The sequence below is a fragment of the Eurosta solidaginis genome, chromosome 4, assembly GCF_040869045.1.
Source record: "Eurosta solidaginis isolate ZX-2024a chromosome 4, ASM4086904v1, whole genome shotgun sequence".
Classification (NCBI taxonomy): Eukaryota; Metazoa; Arthropoda; class Insecta; order Diptera; family Tephritidae; genus Eurosta; species Eurosta solidaginis.
The window spans coordinates 97,505,305-97,529,467 of NC_090322.1; the positions used below are offsets into that span (position 1 = coordinate 97,505,305).

Consider the following 24,163-nt stretch of genomic DNA (forward strand, 5'->3'; position numbering starts at 1 on the left):
CGAGCGGAGACTCACGTAGGCCGTGGTGGCCCGTTGTGCTACCACGCGGGGGCCCCTATTTCCTATTACCCTACTTTCGAAGAAGAGGAGAGTTTAGACCCCAGTGAGGCTAAACCAGCGCGTTTGCCTAATGAAACGCAAGATATCGTTTGGGTTTATAGATTCAAGCTCCGCAAGGCACCCAAGAGAGTGTCTGTGGAGGAATAGGTACCTGGTTTTTGACAGTGCGGGACAGTGGCACAGATAGTGCTCAACGCTTTCTATCTCCTCCTCGTCCCTACAGCTGCGGCAGAAGCCATTTGTCTGCAGGCCCATATAGGCACCGTGAGTGCCCATGAGACAGTGACCTGTAAGAAGGCCCACTAGTGGGCTTATAGAGATACGGTTTAGTAATCGCGATCTCTTTTCATCCAGCTTTGGCCAGATTTGCTTGGATATACTACATGTAGGTTCCCTCGCCCATCTGGCGTTTGCCTGATCCTTGAAAAGAGATCGCAGGTGGTATTTGCAAGTGTTTAGAGGAGGGCTGGCCCAACCAGCGGAGGTTGTTGTTTGCAAGTTGGTGCCTTCTCTAGCTAGCTCATCCGCAGCGCAGTTTCCTGAGATGTCACAGTGGCCAGGAACCCATATTATGCTTAGGTTGCAATTTTCAGCTAGTTTGTTGAGGGTTTCTCTGCACTTCAATGCCGCTAGTGACGAGGTGTTACTCCATTGCAGGGATTTTATGGCAGCTTGGATGTCAGAGAAAATTGAAATAGAATTGGTTACCTGCAGGTTAGCAAGATAGCGGGCTGCTTCCCAGATAGCTATGAGTTCAGCCTGAAAAACACTGCAGTGATCAGGTAGGCGAAAGCTCTCGCTTAGATTGAGCTTCTCCGAGAATATCCCGCTGCCGACTCTGTTGTTTAGTTTAGAGCCATCTGTAAAAACGGAGATTTCGTGTGATCCCGGCTCCACGCCGTTTGCCCACTCGTTCCTCTCTGGGATTCTTGTGGAAAATTTGTTGTCCCAGCAAGGGGACGATGTTGTATGGTCCAATTTCAAGAAGGTTTCGGGGACTTGCTTCAGGATCCGGGTGTGACCAAACCTGCAATCCCTCCATGGTTCGATAGCGTTGAGCCTTGCCGCGTTGCAGGAGGCACAGTATCTACCATATAGATCAGTTGGGAGAAGGAATAATATGGTTTCAAGAGCTTTGGTGGGAGTGGAGGGAAGGGCACCGCTGGTGAGCATTGCCGCCATCCTTTGCACTCTCGTTACTTTACTCTTGTTAGATTCGATATCGAGTGCCGTCCACCATACGGTGGCGGCGTAGAAGAGTATGGGTCTCACCACTTCGGTATAGATCCAATGGACTATGCGTGGCTGGAGACCCCACCTTTTTCCGATTGCCGACTTACAAGCGTAGAGAGCCATTGTGGCTTTCCTGGATCGTTCCTCCACATTTCGCTTCCAGTCAAGCTTCCTGTATAGAATAACTCCGAGATATTTAACCTCGGTAGAGAGTTTGATTTCCTTCCCGTTTAGGAACGGGAGGGTAAATTCCGGTATACTGCGTTTTCGGGTAAAAAGCACCATCTCAGTTTTTTCACTGCTGATGCTGACTCCGCATTCCATAGACCATGTGTTTGTTAGATTAAGAGCATTTTGCAAGAGTTCGCCAAGCACCGGAAGGTGTTTGCCGGTAACTGTCAAGGCTATGTAGTCGGCATATGCAATGACTTGGCATCCGGTTGGCTGTAGTATAGATAACAGAGCGTTCACCGTCAGGTTCCATATTAGATGAGAAAGAACGCCCCCCTGGGGGTTCCTCTGTTGGTATACCTTATTAACGATGAGCTGCCCAGCTCAGAGATAATCATTCTCTTGTTTAGAAGGAGCTCGACGAATTTCACAAGAGGCTCTTCCACCCCTAAAGAACGTAGAGATTTTGTGACCGCTGCTGGGAGAACGTTGTTGAAGGCTCCTTCTATGTCGAGAAAGATACCCAGCGTAAATTCTTTAAAGACAAGACCCTTCTCTATCTTAGTAGTGATAGCATGTAGAGCTGTCTCTACGGATTTGCCCTTAGAGTAGGCGTGTTGGTTGTTGGAGATTAGTGCCTTATTTGCCGATCGTCTAATGTAGGCGTCCAGCAATCGTTCTAGAACTTTTAGGAGGAAGGAGGTCAGACTTATTGGTCTGAAATCCTTTGGATTGTTGCCCGTATCCTGCCTCCTTTGGGTATGAAGACTACCTTTGCCTTGGTCCATTCCGTGGGGATATAGACCAAGTTGAGGCAAGCCTTGTTGATTTTAGCTAGCAGCGGGCTTATAAGATCGCTTGCAGCTTGTAATTCAGCGGGAAATATTCCATCCGTTCCCGGAGATTTGAAGGGTTTAAAGGACTTGATTGCCCAGATAACTCCTTTTACGCTTACAATGTGGTCCAGGGGCTGAAATGGCCCTGGGTTAGATTGCGTGTTTAAGATGTATGGTTGAGATCTGCAGCCCAGAAAGTGAGTGCTGATCAGGGTTTCTAGAATTTCCGTACTAGAAGTGGCCCATTCTCCGCTCGTTGTGCGAATGCAGCTTGGAGGTATGGGGTTTTTGGAGAGGACCTTTCGTAGGCGATTGGCCTCTGAGACTTCTTCGATGTCATTAGTGAAGGTCTTCCAGGAGTCCCTTTTGGCCTTCTGGATAAACTTCTTAAAAGATTTTAAGGCGTCCCTATAATGGGACCAGATTCCCGTGCGCTTAGCCTCGTTAAAGAGTTTTCTGCTGTTTTTCCTCTGCTCGGAGATTTCTTGGTTCCACAAATAGGGTTTCTTTTTACCCCTCACCTTAATCTCCGGGCAGGCTACTGTGAAGGCAGCCTTACAAGATTTGGTGATAAGATCTACTGCTTCTTCTATTTTTGACGATGAGTCTAGCTCACCGAGAGAAGCAAATGTTGTGTCTAAAGGAGGCGCTTCATCAGTTGTTAGCGGTAGGCTCGGCCTACCGTGAGAAGCATTCTTTAGGAGAGTAGAGGATAGGACTTTTTTATAAAGGTTCCAGTCCGTACGTCTCCTATTCCTGTAAGCCACCCTAGGCGGTGTACGCAAGAGCAGAGTGAAAATGATATACATATGATCAGAGTAGGAGTTTTCGTTGGAAACTCTCCAATTTTTGACAAGGTCAGAGAATGCCCCAGAAACTAGAGTAACATCTAGAACCTCCTTCCCGTTTGAGGTAATGAAAGTTGGTTTGTCTCCGGAGTTGCATATACTTAGATTGTTACTTATAATAGAATCAAAAAGAGACTCACCCCTACTGTTAATGTCGGTAGAGCCCCAAGCAATGTGATGTGCATTGGCATCGGCCCCAATTATTATCGGGAACCCTTAATTGTGGGCCTCCCGTACCGCTTTGCAGAGCCGGTCCTGCACAGAAGTTGGGCGATCGTGCGATAGATATGCGGACATCAGCCAGATTGTTTGCCCCTGTAGCTCGAGGCTAATACAAGTAAAGTCCTCGTCGCTAAAAAGAGATAGTAAAATAAATACTAGGTTTTTCTTTACTAGAATACAAGATCTGATTCTACTTGTCACGGGCGGTGTCACCAGCCGGTAGTCCTTAGAAAAGAGTCCACAGACCTTGCTGCCAACGACCCAAGGCTCCTGGACTAGAACGACGTCCTCATACGTCGTGCTGAGGCGTAAGATTAGGGCAGCCGAGGCTGCCTTAGAATGATGCAGGTTTATCTGCCGTACCTGCGCGCCCGTTACGGTTCGTTTGCGGCATCGACGTCCATCCTCTACGATAGTATCGTCGAAAACGGCATCCGACGGGTCGGATTCCAGCAGAAGCTGCTCGTCCATGCCCGTAAAGAACTGGCCCGCAAACTCAGATACCGAGAGTGTATCGCTCTCGGCATCCGGAGTGCTGCGTGCCAGTTCGATATCGGCCCCATGTCTACTCAAGGTGTTGCATGGGTCCGTGAGATTCATTGTGGCGGTTGCGGATTCGCTCGAGGCGGTATCCCCGATCACCAGATCCTCCATGGGCAACAAATCCACTCGGGGTGTTTCTGTCTGACCCCTCGCCCTGAGGTAGAGGCTCACCCTCGTCCGGTGTTTCCTCCTTCGCACCATCCCGTCGAATTTTCAACGTAGCTTAATACTCCACCACATTCGTCAAGCCAAGGGAAAGAAGCCTCGTTTATGATGAAACCAACATAACGCTGCTTCGCCCTTGTCTCGCCGACCCGGACTATCCTCCACTCGCTCGAAGGTAGCCCCTGATTCGACTTCGCGATGGTATCCAGGATCTCGCCAGGATCCGCTATGCCGTCTGGGACCCAGGCCCAGGCTCTCGGTCTGTTCGGAATTTCTTCCAAACCGACCGCATCCAACCTGGCCCCAGGCCACAGCTGTCCTAGCGAAGCTATGGCGAGTTTGTAGAGCTTGCACGAGCGCTGATCGGCGCAGGAAACAAACTTACCCCTACCCTGGTACCAGCCGGCATCACGGACAGTGGGAGCCGGCCCCGGATGCTTGGTTATGATGTCCTTAAAGATCTTGAGAAGGCCGTTAAGGACATCTTTCCAGTTATCCGGGGTCATGTTCCCATCCGGGTGACCGCGGTTCAAAACCGCCAGCGTAAAGTTGGCCTTAGCCGCCTCGCTGAAGGTTTCGGTCAGAGCACGGGGAGTAGAGGTCGAAGGCCGGTGCCTTTTGGGATCGCTCGAGGCATTTCCCATAGACCTTTGTCTCTTAAGGGCAGGCATCTTAGGGTCAGAAGTTAGTTTGGTGGCAGAAGAGGAAGGGATGGGGTTGTTGTTGCTGCTCTTCTTGGCAGCAATAATCTTCCTGGCACAGGCCAGAGATGCCAAGTTTCTCAATGATTTTGACGGTATTGCGAATGTTCCGCTGGTTGCGGACCGAAGTCGGGATTCGCTTATTTGCCTTGGAACCCTCAAGGGGTTCAGCCGGCTTGCGAGGTAGCTTTGCTGCGGTGGAGGCAATACTTTTGTCCGTGGAGGATTAAGTGCTGTTACCAGCCACCTGCTGACAAGAGGTGCCCGGTACGGGCGTGGGACGGGCCTCCTGAGCTTGCTCAGTCGGACGTTGCTTTCCCTCTTTGGGGCTAGCTTTGCCGGCTGCTGCGGAATTGGACTTGCCCTCAAGGGGTTTAGTTCTTCCGCTAGCTTGCACAGGTGGCCGAAGATTTTTTTGTTGCCGTGAAGGCCTGGTCGGGGCCGTCTGTGCGGTTCGCGACGAATTGTGGACTTTTTAATGCCTAGTCCAAGGGCGGCATCTTTACCCATGCAGGGATCCAAGGCCACGTTTTTGTTGCTCATTTCAAATCTTGTTCGTTAGCTGCATATTAAGGTGAGACCGTTCGGCAGCCTGAAGTTGAGGGATAGGGGAAACAATGCGGTCGACTGCGGTAGAGCCCCATACGGCAGCAAGTCGCCGTTACTCCCGGAGGTGGACCGGTATCCGGGAGGCTCCGTAAGAATACAGTCGGATGCCCCTGACTGCAAACCATCCAATGGGCACGGAATCCCATAACACCCTGGATTAGGGGTGGACCACTTTTCAACTGGGAGTGGTCCAGTTCCCACTTTGAGGCAACGTTTAAAAACCATTTCCATATGCCTAAGCTATTAAGGAGCTGGGGCACAAATGGAGATGATTCCTAAACTTAGCTAGCACTCCCCTGGAAGGGAAAACTGTTGTGCATATTACCAGCAGGCACCCTCTGGGAGGGTTCAGCACAAGGATTTGCGCCAGCCGAAATGAAAACTAGGTTCTTAGTTCTATATTTAAACGATCCGAATATTACAGTGTTACAAATTAAGATTTAACTCTTTGTGCATAGATTGCGGTAAAACTTTTATAGCGACCGAAAAACCTCTTGTTGAAAAAATTGTTAGGTGATTATGTATTCCTTTTGTGCTTTGTTCTTAAATTTGTTTATCATAATTGTGATTGCTGGATCACCTGATTTATGTATTAGAACGGTGCTACCGCAATATATGCTATATCACTTGTTGTATGTATTAACGAAAATATTGTGGGGCATTCCACAACAAAATTTTAATTTAATGTTAAAATAAAAATTGTACTCACATAAAATTAAGTTTAATTAAAAATGACTAAAATTAATTCAATTGATTGTTAATAAATAAATAGTAAATTAATTGATTGTTGATAATATTGATAAATATTTTTCGGTTTGATTATAGTAGTTAGTAAAGTTGCTTTTCTATTGGTGTATGATATTGTGCTTATTAGAAAGGTGAATTTCTCCTTGATGCGTTCAAGTGTATCAACGATTGTAAATTTCAATGGCCCCTGTGGTGGTGGCCCCTGGCCGAGGGATGACGCATCGGTGCAGGATACATTTTTGCACTAATGCACAAAACTGTACTTAATGTTGCTGCTGTTGCAGTTTGGGGCCAAGGCCGATTCTATATTGGAGCTGTCAGGTTGTGTGATGGTAGCGAGTGATGGTAGCGTGCTTCGCCTACCACACCGTATGCCCTGGGTTCACACCCCGGGCAAAGCAACATCAAAATTTTAGAAATAAGATTTTCAATTAGAAGAAAATTTGTCTAAGCGGGGTCGCCCCTCGGAAGTGTTTGGCAAGCGCTCCGGGTGTATTTCTGCCATGAAAAGCCCTCACTGAAAACTCATCTGCCTTGCAGATGCCGTTCGGATTCGGCATAAAACATGTAGGTCCCGTCCGGCCGATTTGTAGGGAAAATCAATAGGAGCACGACGCAAATTGGAAGAGAAGCTCGGCCTTAGATCTCTTCGGAGGTTATCGCGCCTTTCATTTTTTATTTTTTTATTTTTAATAATATAAGTAAAAGTCCAACGGCGGCCACCGTGATGTGATGGTAGCGTGCTCCGCCTACCACACCGTATGCCCTGGGTTCGAACCCCGGGCAAAGCAACATCAAAATTTTAGAAATAAGGTTTTTCAATTAAAAGAAAATTTTTCTAAGCGGGGTCGCCCCTCGGCAGTGTTTGGCAAGCGCTCCGAGTGTATTTGTGCCATGAAAAGCTCTCAGTGAAAACTCATCTGCCTTGCAGATGCCGTTCGGAGTCGGCATAAAACATGTAGGTCCCGTCCGGCCAATTTGTAGGGAAAAGCAAGAGGAGCACGACGCAAATTGGAAGAGAAGCTCGGCCTTAGATCTCTTCGGAGGTTATCGCGCCTTACATTTATTTTTTTTTTTTTAAATAGTTTATCCGCCGGATAAACTATTTAATTAACTAAAAAGTCGTTCACTTTTTCTTTCCTCCATGTCTTTTTTAACTACTCGCTGATGTCATTGTCACTAATTCAATAAAAGGTGAAAAATATTTTTTTTTTCAAAATTTTATTCTTTATTTATTTGAAGTTTTATTATTAACTAACTAAAATTTTCTTTTTGAAGTAATTAAAAATTTTCAAATTCAAAAGATTACTCAATTAAATATTATTTAAAAATTTAAGTACAAAGTATATAACAAAATAGTTAACACTATAGATACCCATGTCATACAAACACATTCCAGGGTTACCCTAGGTTCATTTTCCTACATGATGATTTTCCCTAATTTGACAAAGGATGAAGAAAAATCGTTCCAAAAAACGTCACCCTTGGTCTGCAATTTCGGACTCATAATTAGGAACGCTTCGAAAATATTTCAGGGGTGTGTAAGGGCCCTGGTCCATTCATAAGGATTGGATCGAGGTTTATCCTAGCTCTCCTGTATAGGACCTAGTCCGAGATAAGGTATGGATTTGAGTATTGTCTTAGCTCTCTAGTCACATTTATCCAAGCATTAAAATGCCCGCTTTGATTCGAGAATAAAGACAAACACCAGTTTTAAGCCTGAAGTCAAGAATACTTTATTTTGGCTCATCGCCAGCTTTTTTAACCGATTTTATTTAGGTTGACTTGACAGGCTGCACGGCTGCACGGCCGTAATTACAGTTTAAGTAACTTCCCGATAAGCTACAACCTTGAAACTTGGAATATAGTTCAGAACCCGATGACAATGCAATAATAAGAAAAAAATCACCGCTAGGTGGCGCAAGGATTGAGATATTCACAACAATCGTATTTGTGGTCCGATTTCGCTCATATTTGGAACACATAATACATACAAGAATAGAAAGCGACCTATTAAAAAAAATCACCGGTAGGTGGCGCATGGATCGAGATATTCACAAAAATCGTATTTGTGGTCCGATTTGGCTCATATTTGGGACAAATAATACATACATGAATAGAAAGCGACCTATGAAAAATCGCCGCTAGGTGGCGCAAGGGTCAAGATATTCACAAAAATCGTATTGTGGTCCGATTTGACTCATATTTGGAAACAATACATACAAGAATAGAAAGCGACCTATGAAAAAAACCGCCGCTAGGTGGCGCAAGGATCCAGATATTCACAAAAATCGTATTTGTGGTCCGATTTCGCTCATATTTGGAACACATAATACATACATAAATAAAAAGCGACCTATGAACAAAATCGCCGCTAGGTTGCGCAAGGATCGAGATATTCACAAAAATTGTATTTGTGGTCTGATTTGGCTCATATTTGAAAATCATATTTGACATACAGAAATAGAAACCGCTTTAGTAAAAAAAATTCACGCTAGGTGTCGCAAAAATTGAGATATTCAAAAAACTCGTACTTGTCTGTCCGATTTGGCTTTTTGAACAAATATTACATACAGTCCGGTAGAAATGACATCAAAATACTTTGGAGCACTGAAGTTCAAATTTTGTTAGTGACATTTCTGTACAAAATTCATTTCCCGTTAGAAGTGACGTCAAAATACTTTGGAGCACATAAGTTCAAATTTTGCTAGTGAAATTTTAGTATGAAAATTCTAGTCCCGTTAGAAGAGACACCAAAATACTTTGGAGCCCATAAGTTCAAATTTTGTTAGTGAAATTTCATTACAAAAATTCATTTCCCGGTAGAAGTGACATCAGAATACTTTGGAGCACATAAATTCAAATTTTGCTGGTGAAGTTTCAGTATATAAAATAATTAAAAAAAATATTTTAAGTGAAACGGTTTTATTGAAAACAATATTTACATTAAGTAGTAATAATACTAAAAGATATAAAATAATTAGGTAGGTCCTAGGTACTAGTCATCACACTCCTCATCAATCTAGGGCGTTGATCAGACAATTAAATAAAGGCGTTGGACGCGTCAAATTTCTATTGATAGTCATAAGTAAGACCAACTGAACCTTAATCAGGTTATGCTACGCCTCACATTTTTAGAAATTTCACGCGCCCAACGCTTTTATTTAATTGTCTGATCAACGCCCTAGATTGATGAGGAGTGTGATGACTAGTACCTACCTGATTATTTTCTATCTTTTAGTATTATTGCTACTTAATGTAAGTATTATTTTCAATAAAACCGTTTAACTTAAATTTTTTTTTTTTAAATTTTTTTCCTATCTTTTAGTATTATTACTACTTAATGTAAGTATTGTTTTCAATAAAATCCTTTAACAATTGTATTTGTTTTTATATATAGCTAAATGGTTAGCGCAGCTTGCCTAAAGCGTACTAATGATGAAGGCTTAGCACCCTTCGAAATGGATCTATCTGCGCAGCTATGGCAGGTTGTCTGAAAAATTTTCTACTTACTATTCCAAAAACAAAATACAATTTTTCAAATTTAGAAAAATTTAAAAATAACAATAATTATCATTAGAAAAAAATTATTGTTCTGGCCTTGAGCTTGATTCAAACCTTGAATGAAAACCCTTTAACTTAAGAAATTTTTTTAATTATTTTATTTTCTATCTTTTAGTATTATTATTACTTAATGTAAGTATTGCTTTCAATAAAACCGCTTAAATTAAATTTTTTTTATTTATTTTATTATCCTAAAATTTCACTACCAAAATTTGAATTTATGGGCTCCAAAGTATTCTGACGTCACTTCTACCGGGAAATGAATTTTTATAATGAAATTTCACTAACAAAATGTGAAGTATTTTGACGTCCCTTTTAACGGGACTAGATTTTTTATACTGAAATTTCACTAGCAAAATTTGAACTTATGTGCTCCAAAGTATTTTGATGTCACTTCTACCGAACTGTATATAATATTTGTTCAAAGAGCAAAATCGGACAGACAAGTACGAGTTTTTTGAATATCTAAATTTTTGCGACATCTGGCGTGAATTTTTTTACTAAAGCGGTTTCTATTTCTGTATGTCAAATATGATTTCCAAATATGAGTCAAATCGGACCACAAATACGAATTTGTGAATATCTCGATCCTTGCGCCACCTAGCGGCGATTTTTTCATAGGTCGACTTCTATTCGTGTATGTATTATGTGTTCCAAATATGAGTCAAATCGGAGCACATATACGATTTTTGTGAATATCTCGATCCTTGCGCCACCTAGCGGCGATTTTTTCTTATTACTGCATTGTCATCGGGTTCTGAACTATATTCCAAGTTTCAAGCTTGTAGCTTATCGAGAAGCTACACTCTTAAAAAAAAGCATGTAAATCTACACACATTAAGCCAGCAAAAAAGTTGCCTCGCTTAATTATTGCAAATTTACACACATTGTATATCTACTATCAGACTGTAAAGCCCTTACTAAACACATGCGTAAAAACTACTATTCAAAATGCGTAACATTTTACAACAATTATAGTGAATTTACCAACCTTATGCGTAATGATTACCATTCAAAATGCGTAAAATATACAACGGTTTTAGTGAACTTACTTATCATATGCGCAATGCCACATACCCATTAGCCCCTGTAACCCACTTCCCACCTTTTTCAAAATATTTGATTGTATTTTCAGCTAATAACATGTATATGTTTAAATGCATTTACATTTTTTAAAAAACAGGTATTATAAAATACTTATTTTGCTTGATCCTGGGTGTTTAATTATAAACAAATACATTTTATGTAGTTGCAATACGAATAAGATTTTGATATTTTAATAAAATTTATTTTCTGTCAGAATTCAGTTCAGTTCATACAGGCACTTTAATTGAATTAATATATACTATATTATCAAATTAATACAGGTATTATAAAAAACTTATTTTGCTTAATCCTGGGTGTTTAATTATAAACAAATACATTTTATGTAGTTGCAATACGAATAAGATTTTGATATTTTAATAAAATTTATTTTCAGTCAGAATTCAGTTCAGTTCATACAGGCACTTTAATTGAATTAATATATACTATATTATCCTAAATTAATACAGGCAGTGAATAACACCCAAAATGGCCCACCTTAAAATAGCAATTTTCAGGAAGATTTCTTTTAAATAATTTCGGCAATTTTGTACTAAAGTCCTTAACTTTAATTTGCAGTATTTGTATTGCATTTTTACGTGTACTTTCATAAGAAATTAGCAAAATTATTGAAAAGAAAAATATCTTGCGAAACTTGCAATTTTAAGGTGGTGGCACTCATCGTATGTTTTTATGTATTTAAAAATATTACACGTTACTAATTTTTGAAATAAGATTATTCACTTTTTGCAAACTGTTTATGTTTTTTTTGCACCACGGGTCTGATTCGGATAGTGCTTATAGCAAAATCTAGTCAAAAACTCTAAAGTCTGCGATATTTCTGCTGGGTAAATTTTGTTTAAGACAAAGTAATAATTAAATATTACTTTGACAAAATTTATAAAGTCATATTCTCCGTATTCAGCAACGGGTGTTTTCTCAATTATAATGTGAGCCCTTTCAGTTTCTGTAAAAATACAATAGAATCAAAATTAATTAATTTTTACGTAAAAGGTCGCCGTGTAGAAAGGCCTTATAATAATAAATAGTAATATACATACCTATTATAGCTATGAGAGGCAAATTCGATGGTAGTTTATTTATTATTGTATCCATTGTGGTTCCAATCTGGAAATATAATTAAAAAAAGAATTATGTATTATAAAATTATTTATTTTACCATGTTCCAAAAACTTGCCTCAAAGTCCATAAAAAGAAAATCTGGATTTTTCCCGAAATAGTTAACAATTTCCTTAATAATTTTTAAGTCGCTGTCAAAGGTGTCCTTACTTTTAAAACATTTCTTAAATTTATCTAACGATTGTTTGAAATTTTCACAAAATATATTTGCATTGATCTCCATAAGCTTTTCGAAGTGCTGGCACAAACATTGTTCATAAAATAGAAATGGCCAATTTATTTGCACATCTTTTATAGAAGGCACCGGATCCATGTTATTAAGGTATTGCCTCTGCAACCAAAAACAATCTTTCATGTGGGATTGAATTAAACTCATTTGTTGATATTGAAAGCCATTTTCATATAAAGTTTTTAAATATTTCTGTTTAGATTTCATCACTTGTAATTCTTTAGGGGGTACATTTTCCTGGATTTCCCAACGGGCGCATGTGCTTTGAAATATGTTCGTTTGTCTTCTCTTCTTGAAAGGAATGTTTGATGCGAGATTTGGTATTGTATTTGGCGAACGATTCAAAAAGTAATTTCTATTTCGCATTAATGTCAAAAGCGGATTTGTCGTTAGAGAGATGATATTACCTTCACTATCTTTTTCGAGGAAAGACTGGGGATATTTTGTCACGGCTTGCTGAGATACTGACCGGAGGATTCCCATAGGAATGTAAAATGAAAACATCGGCATTTCATTAACTAATAAATTAGCAAAAATATTCAAATTTGTCCCTAATTTTTGGCCATTGTTTAACAAATGCATCATATCAGATTATTAAACATTTTTTTTACTTCAGGAGTTGTTTCTGAACTTGATGTGCGAGCTCCACTCGACACTGTCAATGTAGTGCAATCGGAATCATCCGTCGTGTCCGTGGGGCCTGTCATAAGTATATATTGATTCGAATTATATGCGTTCTGCGCTAGAGGTATTATTGAAGATGTAATTGGCGATGGCTGTGATTCTGTAAAAACTTCATAATTTTCTGGGATTGTTACAGTCGCTGCAGTTGGGCGTTCCGTCCATTCCTCATTCTCCAAAAGCATAAAAATTTTGTTATTTTTCAAATAGTATTCAAGAACGGAATTACTAGAAATCTCAGTTCCATCGCTTTCTAGGACCAACTTTGTTCCTTGAATATCGAATTTCTTTGCTGAAAGTGAAAATGTTTAGTATGTACATTTAATATCATGGTTTTAATAAGACTTTCATACCTTCCTCAATTATCGCTTGTATAACAGGAGCAGCCATGAATAATTTTTTTATGCGCCTATCGGAACTCCAAACTTTGCAGACTACCTCGGCCATTCTTATTTAAATATGTGTGCTTTAACAATAAAATAAAAATACCTATAGTAACTTAATTTTATAGAATATTCAGAACTTTTAATCGGCAACTACAAATGTTGAAAATAAGGAAACATAATATTTATTTTTTGAGTAAATAACCTTTAATGGATTGTGCATTAAGAGTTCTTTTATATCAACCAAACTATAACAATTTTCATTTTCCAAGCTTTCATACAGGACTGTACTATAATTATACCACATTTTAATAGACTTGCCATAAAATATAACATCTTGAAAGTTTTCACTTAAGAGTATGGAACAAATTTTTAGTATTGTAATTCTTCCTTCTTCAATACAGTCCGTTAAAATAAAATGATTTTCTTCAAACTTAATATTATTCTACGACAATTTCTTGGTAACAAAAGAAAATTGTTTTGGCAAATTGAAATTAAACATATTTATTTGAAGACGTTCAGCACTTTCACATATAACTTTACAAATAAATCTATTACCAAACATATTTGCTTGCATCTGCTGGTGTTTTTCAGAGAGTGTTAAGGTTATATTTTTAAAGTTTTTTGTGGTTTTTGAAATTTTTTTGAAATATTGGTGCTTGTGTTCGAATGTCATTGTCCACAAATGAATCAATGGACCAAATTTTCTTACAAGTTCCGGATAATGACAAATATAATGATGCTTTGGACGTAAATTTAGTTTAGGAAAGCATTCATTTCTATACTCCATATATACATATATATAATGAGAGAGTAAACCAATTTGATTTTCGTTTATCTGATGGCTACATATCAGCCGGCACATTTCGATCATAGTCGTGAAAAATTGCCATATGGGATCATTGTACTCAGAAATTTTGTGCAAAAATATGAAAGGCATTAAAAAGAGGAAATGACGAATTTCATCCGCTTTTCCAGGTAATTTTTTCATAGTCAAATCTATACGGGGAAAAGAAAGAGATAGTTTGAATCTTTTACGTAAAGACGAGAAACCTTCATTCAGATAATCCAAGCATTGCGATCATACTTCCACGATAATTCTGTACGGAGTTATCAATATTTATATTGACTCCGGTTTGTTCTAACTGAATTAAATCGAAAATCAATGGCTCAAGAATTTTTTCTATTCCGAAAGTTTTGATAAAGCTCTCTTTGCATAGCAGCACAAACTGAACATTGTTTATATTGGATCTATATTTATTTAGAATGTTGCCTATAACCATATATACACCAACTAGTTTATGTTTTTTTTTTGGAAGATCCCAAGGGATTGCAGTTTTCAAAGGCATCTTGAAATAATAGTAATTCGATTTTGTTTGAGTCTTCACGGAAAAAACAGTTTTTAGCATATATGGAATCATCATTATAATCAGCATAAACATTTCTTCTACAAGGTTTGGCTTCCTTGAAATGATTAAAGAAACTTTTGTCACGCAATAAAACATGAATGCTTCTTATTATTGAAATGTAATGAAAATATCCCTTTTTATGATATTGATCATCGCCCAAGAATATTTCTTTCGGTGCGACATAATTTAAGTTACTTTGAAAATATAAGTTCCTTTTGTACCGCGAATCAAATTTTGAAAGGCCAGCTTCCAAATCATCATGAGAAATAGCATTTAAAATGAGTTCCTTGTGGTCAAATATTTTGTGGTCGCTACAAAGCTGAATCACTTTATTTTTATTATCCACGTTATGAATATTTATGATATTTCTTAGTTCAGAAACCATTAATTTGATAACCGAGTCAGATACTTCGTGGGCGCATTTCAATTTCATTATTAAAATCGCAAAGCTTTTCGAAAGGGAGGTATTTGGTATGTCACCCGATTCCTGGCTATTTGCATTATAAACATCTTCATGAGCAATGTCACCGCCACTTTGCTCTACACGGGAGCACCTTTTTTTCGAAATAACTATTATATTTTGCTTTTTATGGTTTCTGTATATATGGAATTTAAACGAACATTGAGTTGAGAACACTTTTAAACAATTTTCAAGTAAAATTGTGGCATTGTTGTGTAAATAAAAAAATACACTTTAAGTGCGGGACTATGCAAAAAAATTGTAAGATTACACAAAAAAATACTAGCAATAAGCTTGCATTTTTACATACTGTTGTTAGAGTGTACTTAAATTTTAATTACAAAATTCGCGCTGGCCGGCCGGCCGTGCAGCCTGTCAAGTCAACTTTATAAAACCGTTTAATAAAGAAAATGTTTAAGTTAAACGGTTTTATTGAAAGCAATCCTTACATTAAGTAATAATAATACTAAAAATAGAAAATAAAATAATTAAAAAAAATGTTTAAGTTAAACGGTTTTATTTAAAACAATACTTACATTAAGTAATAATAATACTAAAAGAAAGAAAATAAATAGGGACAAAACAATTTCACAATTTCCGGGCCCCCTATAAAAAATCCACTAATAAATTTGATTAACTTGAATTAATGACGTCTCATTCATGAATCGTTATTGATGGATTACATCAAAAAAATTTTCGTCACATCAACTAAATGATTTTTGGACTAAGAGCTGAAAATAAAATTAACGCGGCTCGTCAAACCTTAAGTGTTTTAGAAAGACCTTTTGAACTCGTTCAATTCTACTTATCGAGAGTTGATCATATGGTCTCGAAATGAAAACAGCATAATCTAAGTGTGATCGAACAAGAGAGGTAAATAGTTGCTTAAACGTATAGGGATCAGAAAACTCCGTGGAGTTGCGACGAATGAAGCCGAGAACGGAATACGATTTTGAGAGTATTAAGTTTATGTGGCCGTTGAAAGTAAGCTTAACATCAAATACCACTCCCAAGTCCTTAAACTCTGTTACATTTTGCAGCACATCATTAGCAATCCGATACGATGCAATATGTCAAATGAAAACATTTCTTTATGTCAAGGGAGAGGCGTGACTTCTCACACCATCTATGAAGATTATCCAAATCGGTCTGCAGATTAAAGGCAACTGATGTGTCACGAAATAATTTTTAAATCGTCAGCATAGAGCAAAAATTTTGAGTGCGAAAAGCATTCACTAATGTCATTAATAAAGATTATAAACAGGAGTGGACCTAGAATGCTTGCTTAAGGAACGCCTGAAGTGGCAACAAAAGGGTTCGAGAGTGCACCATCAATGGTAACTACGCAACTTCTACCGGTTAGGTATGATTTGAGCCATAATAAACAAGATGAATGGAATCCAAGGCATACCAATTTATGTAATAGAATCGTATGAGATACTTTATCAAACGCCTTTGAAAAATCCGTGTAAATGCAATAAACCTGGTGTCCTGCCGAAAACGAAGAAATACAGAATTCGGTAAAGACCGCTAAATTAGAGGCCGTTGAACGACCCTGCACAAATCCATGTTGATTGGGTTTTGTCATAGCCTTGACAGTAAAATATATTTTTTCTTTAACAATCCATTCAAGCAACTTCGAGATGCTTGAGAGCTTGGATATTGGCCGATAGTTCCGAACGTCGCTTTTTCTCCCACTTTTGAAAAGATGTGTGATTGTAGCTAGTTTCCAATAGTTCAGAAACGTCCCTGAAGAAAGGGATTTATTAAATATAATCTCCAATGGAGTAACTAATGCGCGAAAGTTTTTGAGGAACATTGCTGACAGTCCATCATAATCTGTCTGAGAAGAAGACTTGAGACAAACTAAACCCTCCGTAATATCGTTAGCGGTAATTTGAAGAGCACCGAAATTAAGAAATGGCGGAATATCGCCAGAGAAATCAGGACACTCTCCAACATCAGACACGTAAGTTGACTTAAAAAAGTCAGCAAACAGATTTGCTGCTTCATATGGGGTAGTAGCGAAGTTATTATCGTACTCAACCGACGTGGGAATGCTTGAGGCCGCCTTTTTGGATTTGACGAAGTTCCAAAATTTCTTCAGATTTGATTTAATATTTCTCTCCGTACTACTTAAATAGTTTTTGTACAGCTTGTTATTCAGAGACTTGAGTTTCTTCTGAAAATGGCGGTATTTAACAAAATATTCTGAAATACGAAATGCCTTATATTTCCTAAGAAACTTGTTTTTGAGAGTTTTTAATCGTTTCAGGCGCGTGTTACCCCATGGTGATTTGTAACATCGCTTCCTCTTTAAAGATATATTATTGAGACAAAATTCATTCATTATTAGTTAGAGAAACAATTGTTAACGTCAAGGCGAGAGAGTAGCTCCGCCCAGTCGAATTCTAGAAGAGAATTGTTTAAACTTAGATAATCACAAGAGGTGAAATTAAAAGCTAGTGTATCAGTTCGAGATAACAGTAAAAATTCGTAAAAAAGTATCTTAATTTCAAGAGCGGCATGATGAATACTTTCAGCTGATATAGGAGACACACACTTAGATACGACAGACTTAACATTCTCGGAAACAAAGATTAGATCTAAGAGTTTATTAAGTTGATTAAAAATTCCATTAATTTGCTTCAAATTTATACTCAGAATACTATCAATAAAATATGATTGGTGGTGAGTAGTTATATTGTTAGCTAAAAGGCTTGAATTTGCAGAATCACCATACCAGATAATATTGCTAAGATTAAAATCGCCCAAAACGCATAAGTGATTGTCGCCCAAATTATCAAAAGCTAGACTAATCACATTATCCACATGCGCTTTATATAAATCCACGTTACTCCCTGGTGGTATATACGAGGTAATCAGCTACAAGCAGCCGTTTGTCTCAGCTCCGTTAATGCATACACATAATTGATCAAGCAGTGAGTCATTATTCGCGAGTTCAACAGAATATGGGCGAAATACTCTTCTCACCGCAACTAGAACACCGCCACCCCTTAAGCAACCCGTCTTGACAACGTCACGGTCTTTATGAAACACGTCGTAAAGTTGCTTATCGAAAAAATTACTGTCGTAGAAATCAGAGTTTAGCCATGTTTCAACTATGACAATTATATCGAACAACTCTTCTGCATTGAGTTGATAAATTGTGTTGGACTTAGTACGTAAGCCAGATATATTATGAAAGTAGATACTGAGGGCACTGTTAATATCACGAGAAACACCCTTATCTAGTGTCACGTTTCGTGGTTTTGAGCGGCTTGTTTCCGAAAAGAATGAAACGGCTTCACTTTCACATTAGCCGGCCAAAGAGATGGTTGTAGGATACTTTGGAGGTTAGTTGAGGGAACACCCAATTTAAAATTCACACGCCTGTGCTTGCCTACTGGGTCATCTTTTTTAAGCAGCGCAAAACAATGGATAGCATTAGTATCGATGTTGGCATGTTTTGCTACATAACTTTTAATGTCAGCGGCTGTAACACTAGGCGCAAACGAAGACAAATGTACCCACTTGTTACGAACAGCAACGCCTAGTTCTTTGTTGTCACTCGAACCAACAACAACTACTTGTTTATGCTTTTTGTTCACGTTGTTTTTTTCGACTTTAGTGCTGTCCAACCAGTGTTGTTGACATTGAAATTAGCTGAATTGGAAGTAGAAGAAGTCGTAGCAGCAGTAGATCACGAGAGACAAATTCATATCGGATGCAGCAACAACTTCAATATCACTATTATTGTCGGTAAACTGAGAGAGAGCATCCACACGAATGTCAGAAACATAAGGAGTTGAGGGAGTAGAAATCGAAATCAAAGGCAATGAATCACGGTCATCGGCCTTTGTGTTAGATCGTGAGACTCGCTTTTTATTGTTTTGCCAGAGAATTTAAACACAATGAGAAGGCGTTATTTTGGCATCCACTGCTTACGATCCATTTGCATGTGTCACGTCTTGCACTTCACCACTATTCCCCAAATTCATGTTAACTTAACAGGGTGCAAGACGTAACAGAAAATTCTCTTAACGATTTCCTCTGTTCGTCTGTTACCAAAAAATCTCTGATCAGAGCAAATATATTGGAAATTTGAATTCTCTGATTTTTTGTAAATAAATTATGATGGTTGGAAGGTTGAAGTCTTCGGCACAGCCGAAGACAGTCCTGTCCTTACTTGTTTTTTTTTATATTCAAAGTGTGAATTTGAATCTGTGCCTATGATTCAGGGCAAAACGAAAACAAAAGTGCTACAAGTGTATAGGGGTTGAGCAGCTCCGATGTAAAGAAATATTTTGACAAGTATAAAATACATTATTCAGTCAACAAATATAGTCAAAAAAGATTCAGAAAGCTGAATTAAAAATTATTATAAATTTTTGATCTCCTAAAGTAAACACATTTGATTCAAATATGATTCCAAAATGTGGTTGAAAAAATATATTCAGTGTTTGATCATCTAAAGTATTCATATTTGATTATTTCTTTTGTTCAATTGTATGGTAACTCATTATTTTGTCAGAAAGAGTAATCAAATTATATTGATATGTAGGGAAATTGAAAATTTAATCACCTAAATGGTGAGTGGGTATAAACAAACCTAGATTGGTATATATGTACACACATATATTCCTAAACTAAAGATCAGCCTACACCCCCATTTCCCACCCACTTCATTGATACCAATATATCCATGCATAAGCTAACAAATGTTTGTACATTCACATGTTCAAATAAAAGACAAACTGTTTCAATCAACCACTTCCAACAAAAATTATTCTTACGCACAAGCATATGTACAAATCTATGTTCATATGTAAGCTAAGAAATATTTTTATATTCGCATGTTGACAAAGAAAACAAAATTCACTTCAACCATCCAACCATACGCACAAGCACACATACATATTTACATATGTATGCTCATGTTTTGTATGTAAATCACAAAATCCTGAAAACTAGCTTCCTCTTGATTTTTCATTCATAAATGCTTCTTCTTAAGTTGTCCAAATTGATGATAGAATTTTGCAATTCGGCAACATGGCATTTCATAAAATCGTCAAAAGACAAATTTTTGCGATTTTATAAATTCCAACTTCGATGCATATTGGGGGTATTCATTATGACGAGCATAACTACTTTCATAACCCCGCACTTTTCCTTTGAAATAATACCAAACTATTTATAAGCCTGTATGAAAGTACTAATATGGTAGTAAAAAATGCAAATAAACATGCACAGATATTGCCTAGTAAATGTCCACTAACATATTAGCAATATAATCTAAAAATTTCCATCCATTGTTCATATAAATTATTGCAAATAATTTTCTCATATCCTGAATTGCCGAGTTGTCACAGCTTATGGATATTTTTATTTGCTATTTGACACCCCCTATCATATTCTGCCGAAAAATTGTTCGCGCAGTCACGCAGCCAAATTTGCAGCAACTGTGTTGCAGTTCTAACATAAGAGTGGTGTTTTACCCGTTTCTGGCCCGAATTCGCACTGTGACGTCATACTGTATAAGCTGACTTGTTTATCACATGTCAGTACAAAGTAAGAATTTTACATTATTTTCATAGATAAAAATTAATATATGGGAGCGGCGAAATAAATTAAAGTAATTTTGCGAAGAAATATAACATTATTTCGCAAAAGAGCAATAAATTAGTTTATTTTAATTTTAAAATAAATTCCCATTTTAGCTGTGAGTTATTAAAGGTATAAACGGCAACACTTTTAACCACCGACGACACATAATTTGGCTCGTGCCTATTGTATTTCGTCGGCTAATTGCTACGAGCATTATTGATATTTACATATACATGGCCGTATACGCGGATTGCCATAATTGATTTGGTCGCTTCATAACGCGGAAAGCGACAAGTTGTTTTATTAATAACTTAAGACACTGCCACAGCATCAAAGCGACCAAGCTTTTTATACATGGCTGCCTTTAATTGGAGTATTATTGAATATGTATATATGTATGTACATTTGTACTTTTTTGCTTTGGTTTGTATTTTCATACATATATATTCAATGATACAATGCTCAACATCTGATCAACAGGCACATGTCTTTTGTGTATTGTTGGTCTTATTTACATATTTAAGGGTTGATTTGAGGCAGGTCAAATGTATTTAAGTTTGACTTGGCTTATCAAACCTGCCTTTGAAAATATTCAAGTACATATATAGGTACTTACATCATTGTACTGAATTGATAACACATATAAAATGCTTTAGGAAATTTCTTTATAGGTACCTCCCTTCCCACCCATAGTCCAAGTAATAACTAAATATTTTTTTATTTATTCAACTGTTATCAAATATTTTATTTATTTCAATTTTTCAATTTATTAATAATTCATACTTCATGGTTAATATGCATACATTTTATGCAAATTAACGTTTTATAAATATGCAATGGATTTCGTGTGCACAGAAATTCCAAGTGTGCAAATGCCGTCGGCAAAACACTATTTGCATGCATATTTTAATTTGCATACATTTTCCTAACATTTTAATTTATTAACAAAAAGGGATGGGATAATTTAATTATTTTTATTATTAATTTACATACATTTCATGAAAGGGCATATTTTGGGTATATGAATAGGTTTTTGTTTGTAAAGAAATAAGCAAAATTTCTGCAATTTGCATCAACATAAAACAAGCAAATATATTGCTATTATTATATTAATTAAGTTCAAATTCGTATTAAATCATAAAACAAGCAAATATATTGCCACAAGTAATAAAATTTAAATTTAATTAATCCTACTAAATACCTATATTCCCACAAAGAAATCATATTAAGAGAAAATCCAGGGAATTTATACACCAGCTGAAACTGTTGACAGAGAATTTTCTGCTGTTAACTGGTTAACATTGAAATTGGATTGTGTGTGGTGAAGTGCAAGACGTGTTCACATGCAAAAAAGTTGGAATCTAGCAAAAACGCCTTCTCATTGTGTTTAAATTCTCTGGTTTTGCACTGCACTTTGTTTAGCTTCGCCGTTATCAGCAGCATTGTTGTTTGATTTGCTGGATTGACTTTGTATAGATTTACCGACACTGTTGGTGGCTGCACTTGTAGCACTTTGTTTTTTAAAATGTTTTTGATTTGCTTGTCCACTAAATTCGTTTTGAATTTCGCTTAAAGAGCGCACTGCATTTCGAAGCTTAAGAAAATAAGATGAAATAGGCAAATCAATGCACGTATCGCATCTGTACAAGATATTTTTGCAACAGTTTATAAGCTTATCCGGGCTTGTTTTTATATTAGATCACTTTAAATGCAAAATATGCGAGCAAATGCCACAGCATAAAAATTCACCCGTGGCCCACTCAGAGTTACATTTAGCACACAAAGACATAGCACACTATTAAAAGAACAAAAAAAAAATGTAAAGAAATTGAAAGAACGGAGCAGCACAAAACACGTCTACTCTCGTCAACATCTACTTGTATTCAACTTTTATTCATTTAACAGCCACATATTTATTTATTTATTTAATTTAATTTCAAAAATAGTCTAATGTTCTTACAGACTACTTGAGTTTGTACTTAAAAATACAGACCTTAGCAATACAATCAAAAAATTATTACACTCAACAAAGATTTGAAGGTGGTCTTTGGCAAAGAAAAGTCAACGGCCAAAGAATTTGAGATAGTATTGAACTCCCTCAGTGCTCTAAAAATGGGAGCGGTAGAGGCATAGAGGGTCCGGGCGCAAAAAATATAAAACATATCCCAATTTCGAAGTGATCTAGGGGGTATATGGAGACAAATACTCTCGAGTAAACGTGGTGCATCAATCACAGCATTAATAATATCATAGACAAAAGTAAGAGAAAGAATGGTCCTCCTTCTTTGAAGTGATTGAAGGCTAATGAGTACACATCTGGCATTATAAGAGGGAATCGGCTCAGAAAAGTTCAGAGACCGCAGGCCAAACCATAAAAAGACTTTTTGGACTCGCTCGAGCCTTTTGATATGGCAGTCATGATAACGCCTCCAGATAAAGCAAGCATATTCCAACTTAGAGCGTACGAGAGACGTAAACAGCAACTTAAGAGTATAAGGATCTGTTAAGTCAGAGTTAAATCGCCGAATAAAATCCAAAACCGAGTAGGATTTAGCAATTATCGAGGTTATGTGAGTGGTAAACAAAAACTGCGAGTCGAAAACTACGCCTAAGTCAGAAATTTCAGTACGTGTGGACAGACGAGAGCCGTCAATATAATATGAAGTGGGAATTGTGCCACGAGACTTAGAGAAGGTTACGTGAAAGCACTTACCAATATTTAAAGGCAGATTATTATTACGGCAGCAATCAGCAGCGTTGTTCAGATCAGACTGAATATTTTCTGAATCAGAAGGAGTAGAAACAGTTGTAAACACCTTCAGATCATCAGCGTATAGCAAAAAATGGGAACGCTGAAAGCAGGCTGAAATGTCATTAATAAAAATTACAAAAAGCAGTGGCCCCAAAATGCTGCCTTGCGGTACTCCTGAGGATACAATAAAAGGCTTGGCGTGAGTATTGTCAACAACAACTAGACATTTGCGTGAGTGAAGGTAGGACTTAATCCAAGACAAAAATATAGAGTGAAAGCCCAATCTGGCTAGTTTGGAAAACAAGATTTGATGACTGACTTTATCAAACGCTTTGGAGAAATCCGTATAAACCGTGTCGACTTGAAGACGGTTGTTGAAGGCTGCAAGGCAAAATTCAGAAAAAATTGCTAAGTTTGTAACCGTAGATCTACCATGCATGAAGCCATGTTGACTATCACTAATTAAGTGCTTGACAGCAAAACTAATTTTTTGTTTTACAACATACTCAAAAAGTTTAGAGATAGTAGATAATTTCGCAATTGGTCTATAGTTGGCAACATTGTTTTTATTACCACTTTTAAAAATGGGGGATATGAAGGTTATCTTTCAAGCATCAATGAACTCACCACACTCGAGAGATTTGTTGAAGATTAAAAGAAGCGGGGTGGCTAGAATCAGACAATTTTTAAACAGATAAGACGATAAGCCGTCAATATCTG

The 24,163-nt window shown here is 37.6% G+C and overlaps 2 protein-coding genes across 11 annotated transcripts in view; both read right to left on the reverse strand.

The window, feature by feature from the left end:
• The window catches only part of PGAP1 (GPI inositol-deacylase), a 1,928,961-nt gene that overhangs the window by 55,195 nt on the left and 1,849,603 nt on the right, over positions 1-24,163 (reverse strand). The window lies entirely within an intron of this gene.
• Positions 11,243-13,296, reverse strand: LOC137248078 (uncharacterized). 3 transcript variants are annotated; one of them, XM_067778956.1, is made up of 5 exons: positions 13,186-13,296; positions 12,763-13,124; positions 11,981-12,702; positions 11,844-11,910; positions 11,243-11,749 (listed from the first exon to the last, which is right to left on the reverse strand). In XM_067778956.1, the coding sequence occupies exons 3-5, from the start codon at positions 12,659-12,661 to the stop codon at positions 11,541-11,543; spliced, it is 957 nt and encodes a 318-aa protein (XP_067635057.1). In that variant the 5' UTR covers positions 12,662-12,702; positions 12,763-13,124; positions 13,186-13,296; the 3' UTR covers positions 11,243-11,540. The 3 variants fall into 2 exon arrangements, with proteins under 3 accessions (XP_067635057.1, XP_067635058.1, XP_067635056.1); XM_067778955.1 differs by having other exon boundaries at positions 11,981-13,124.